Source organism: Anarrhichthys ocellatus, unplaced genomic scaffold (genome assembly GCF_004355925.1).
Source record: "Anarrhichthys ocellatus isolate YVR2014 unplaced genomic scaffold, GSC_Weel_1.0 scaffold465, whole genome shotgun sequence".
Classification (NCBI taxonomy): Eukaryota; Metazoa; Chordata; class Actinopteri; order Perciformes; family Anarhichadidae; genus Anarrhichthys; species Anarrhichthys ocellatus.
Window position 1 is genome coordinate 27,672 of NW_022280439.1, and position 4,390 is coordinate 32,061.

General features: G+C 42.0%; 1 protein-coding gene across 1 annotated transcript in view; it reads left to right on the forward strand.

The window, feature by feature from the left end:
- Positions 1 to 2,581, forward strand: part of LOC116401465 (cyclin-dependent kinase 14) — a gene marked incomplete at its 5' end in the record, with an annotated part of 29,402 nt that extends 26,821 nt beyond the window's left edge. The window contains one exon of the mRNA XM_031879873.1: positions 507 to 2,581. Within this exon, the coding sequence (XP_031735733.1) occupies positions 507 to 638 (132 nt within the window). The remainder of the gene's footprint in view (positions 1 to 506) is intronic.
- Between the last annotated feature and the right edge of the window lie 1,809 nt (positions 2,582 to 4,390).

Genomic DNA, 4,390 nt, shown 5'->3' on the forward strand with positions numbered 1-4,390 from the left:
ACATTGATGCAATACGTCATAATCCACAATGATGTACTAAAGAGGTAATTTTTAAATAGAAGTAAACACTTTAATTTCCTACTTATTTTCACTCCGACTCAGTGCAGCATTCCCCAGTAGTTCAGCTGTGATGTCCCATCAGTTTTATCACTCTTCAATAGTCCAAGTGGAGGAAATGATGTTTTTCACTTATGGCTCCGTATTGATTTTTATGTGTGCGCCTTTGTGAAAGAGACAGTCTATATATAACGTGGGGTTCATGTCTGTTTTCACTCTCACTTGAATGAAGTCACAGAGTGATAATTAGGATATCCTACACCTCTCTGACCTCAGCAGCCACCCAGTTTAATGTGCCACAACAGAGATGTAGAGGATAGTTATTAAAGGAGTGTCCTCATGTCTCATGTCCTCATTATCTTCAGCATGTTGTTTGCACATAGAGATCTGTCACCGTTCCATATTCTCCTGTAAAAATGTCTTTCCTTTTGTTCTCCTGTGTTTTCTAGCTGTTCCTGTTCCAGTTACTGAGAGGCCTGTCCTACATCCACCAGAGGTACATCCTTCACCGCGACCTGAAACCACAGAACCTGCTCATCGGCGACACTGGAGAGCTGAAACTTGCTGACTTCGGTGAGTAGGCTGGATGCTGATGCTCTTTTTTTTCTGTGTATCTGTTACATGTAAGAGTGAATATCCCCTCTGTTCTACAGTTCTGATATCATGTCAAAGGAAGCAGCGTGATGATAACACAATCTCTGTTGAACTTCTCAGTACTCATATGGAGCCATTTTGATCAGAATAAATTGGCATTTATTGTTGTCATTGTGTTTTTACATCAGAATCAAGTTGTATTCTTAGTTATTTTTTATTTCTTATTCATCAGATATTTTATATTATATTTTATATTTTATACACCACCGTAGCTTTAAAGAAACAGTGAAGTCCAGTGTTCTAATCCTGTGTTCCTGTGTAAATTGTTTAGTCATCTCTTGCTCAATATCTTTTTTTGTATCAAAATCACTCTCGTTTCTCAATTAATTATTTTTTGCAATTACTTTTAGCCCAGTTGCCTGGAAAAGAATGTTGGCAATGTATGTTTTTGTGCAAACCACGGATACGTTGAAGGTTTATTGGATTTCAGCTGGCAAAAACATTGTTTTCATTTCCATCCTCCTGATCTAACAAAGCAGGTGAGGGTGAAGAGTTGTCTGCAGATCCGTTTCTTGCTGCGCATACATAACAGGATCACTTGAAGTGGACCAATCTTTCATCATCTATGTCTGTCATGCAACTTGTGAACGAACCCAAGGCAGATTATTGAAAGTTGTGTCCAGCATGTAGTCCGCCATGTTCTAAGCATCTACGAGGCATCAAAATCACCTCAAAGACACAGATATCGTGCTGACTGATCCCAGAATAATGGGATTCTTGGAGAAAGACCTGCCGTTTTGAATGGCTTTTGTTGTACTGTTTGGCCCGTTTTTATGATCTGTTGGTCCAACCATCTGTCCAACACTTTGGCCAAGATGACAAAGTCTTGACAATAAGGTGACCCCTTGACCTTTTATTCACTTTGTCTTTCATCGCATGCCAGAATTCCCACATGTATGCAAGACATCAAAATCAATCAAATCTATTTTGTGTAGTGTTAGGAACCCCTCCTGAAGTGGCACCATATGGCTTGGATCCATGCAATGTAAACACCGCCTACGTGGCCTGTCTGGCATCATTAGGAGCCAGACTAACTGGCAATCCAGCCTTCTGTTCCATCCATCCATCCATCCATCCATCCATACACATCTATCCAGTTTCATATCCCTTTTTCTATTTCCTACCTGATTCCTAACTCCCTCAGACCTTCCCTCCCCTTTACCATCCATCTCCTTACCCCTTCATCCCTCTGCTAAGATAGACTGGGGGAGGGAGAAGGTGGCAGCTTCATCAATAATGCAAACCATGTATTGGTTCGGAAACATTACTGCAACGGGAATGAGAAGGAGAACATAATGGACAAAATACCAAATGAGCAAGAATGAAAGTCCCTGGTCTATTAGTCTGTCACTGGAACTCATCAACAAACATGCACAAAACACAGAATCAGCCTTTGCCTGAGGGATGCCAGATGAGGAAGGTGTGTGTGTGTGTGTGTGTGTGTGTGTGTGTGTGTGTGTGTGTGAGAGAGAGAGAGAGAGAGATTGTGTGGCTGCCAGGGCTCCCTGTGGTCCCGGGCCTTGGCAGCAGGAATACTAACGGCCGACAGCTGAGGCCTGTGGCGCTGGTTGGGGTAAATGAGAGAGATGAAGGGCGAGTGTCAACAGAGGAGGGGCTGAGAGGTACAATAAGAGGTGGCAGAACACAAGCTGTGCAGTGAAATGATGGAGTGTACAAAGAGGAATAGATAAGGGTTGGCTGTAATGAAGACATTTATTAAGATGGGTTATGGGTGAACTGGAAAATGAAAGTAGATTATATTAGATTAAATAAAACTTAGTTTTCCCAGTCCTTGATTTTCTTTCGTCCTTTGGCGCTCATCAGTGCTTTTTCTTTGGCAGTAGGAGACTTTTCCCATCCACCTCCTTATGGCAACAACTACTCTACCACGGACGTTGATAATGGCTATTCATGGATAGTTAGGCACGTTCCATCAACTGGTTTGGAGAGAATTAACTAGGCTACAGTGTAGTTAACCAGCAATCTGGAAGAAATGGAGAAGCTGATGAGCTGAAGTGCTACGAGCATGACGTAACACTGGAACAGTTGGACCAGTTACCTCAACATATAAGTCTATAGTTGGTGCTATAGACTTTGCTTGGCTGTAATTCACCAGTAAAAAGTCGAAGAAGTGGAACTTGCAGAACAGGAAACCAAACATCTAACTGATTTATGAAAGAAAAATGGAGAGCTCTTCAAGAATTTATTTCAATTGTGCAAGTTTTGATTATTCTTTCATTTCAGCTACTATTGGTCATGTGTTCATGGAGACAAGTATGTGTGCACTATAGTAGTATCTGGTGTTAGCATGCGGATGTTAACAGCTGATCACTCATGTGAGTTAAATGTTAGCTATGTCAGAACTTATTCAGCAAAGGTGTTCCATAATCCATTTAGCGCATCAACTCTACTACCACCTCAGATGAACGTGTAAGCGTTTTGCAGTAATTGAGGAAGTTTGATCAAATATTGCCGTTTCCATACAGTTTTTCTAGTACTTTACCTCAAAATGTGCATACAAATATGTGAATAGAAACACGGCTAATGATTCTTAAAGTGTAACTCCACACTACATATTGTATGGAAGCTTTGCTGCATTGACACTTGATATGGTGAGGGATGCCAGATGCGGAAGGTGTGTGTGTGTGTTACATTTTTTGAAGCTGGGTGTGGTTAGTTGTGGCCTGGTGTACTTGGACCAGACCCAGTGATGGTTTATTAAATGTGCAAGTGAATATCACTGCAGCTGGATTATTTGCTCTTTAATGACTTTGGCAACCCCCTGGCCTCTAGTACCAAGCAGGTCAATGTTTTTAATAACAACCAATGCTTAAAACCATGACAAGGTATTTAAAATACTTCTCCTGAACCATTCTGTACAGGATGTTCGGTTCGGTATGCAACATTCTTTTGGTATGCCTGGTGTCCCAACTGTCAAAATAGTCTATTAATGTCTACTACTCGCACGTGCGGAACATAAATTCTAGAGCGCGAGTTACTCGGAAAGCGGGTAGCAGCACTGAAGTATGCTAGTCGGCAAAGCCCGGTTAGTCAAGCTCAATGTTATATTTGTGGATATACTTCAAACATTGTGGATATACTTCAAACATTTTTATTTTCAACAGAATCAACCGAATGTGTCAGTTATGAATGAAACAAAAACAGACTGGAAGGCGAGTCCTTAACCAAAAAGCGTTCAGGCTGCCTCCCACTGCAGATTCAGACCCTGAACAATGCTTTTAGTGCTGTTTATTGGTGAACCCTGCGTCCTGCCCAGTACATGTAGGGATAGGCTCCAGCCCCTGCTACACCACACTTAGCAGGGAGGGCTGATTTCTCATCAGCTACAGTGGCCAGAGCTTCATATCCCTGCTGCTGGTTGTGGAGTCGATCCAGATGCTCCCCTCTGCTCCTCTGTGGATTGACTCACTTTTTAATGAGCTGCACAAACAACCAACACATAAATGAGGCTTCGAGGAGCTCACGTTTCATATCAAGGACGCAGCTAATTGAGGCTGACTTAAGCAACGTGTGGGCGGAGATTTGTATTGTTTGTGTAGAGGAGCTATGTGGACCATAATGACTGCATCACTTTCTGAACACACACACAAGACCTACAGTACTTAAAGTGAATCCTGTATGAACCTACAGTACCATAAAGTGGAGGGGGCATTTCATG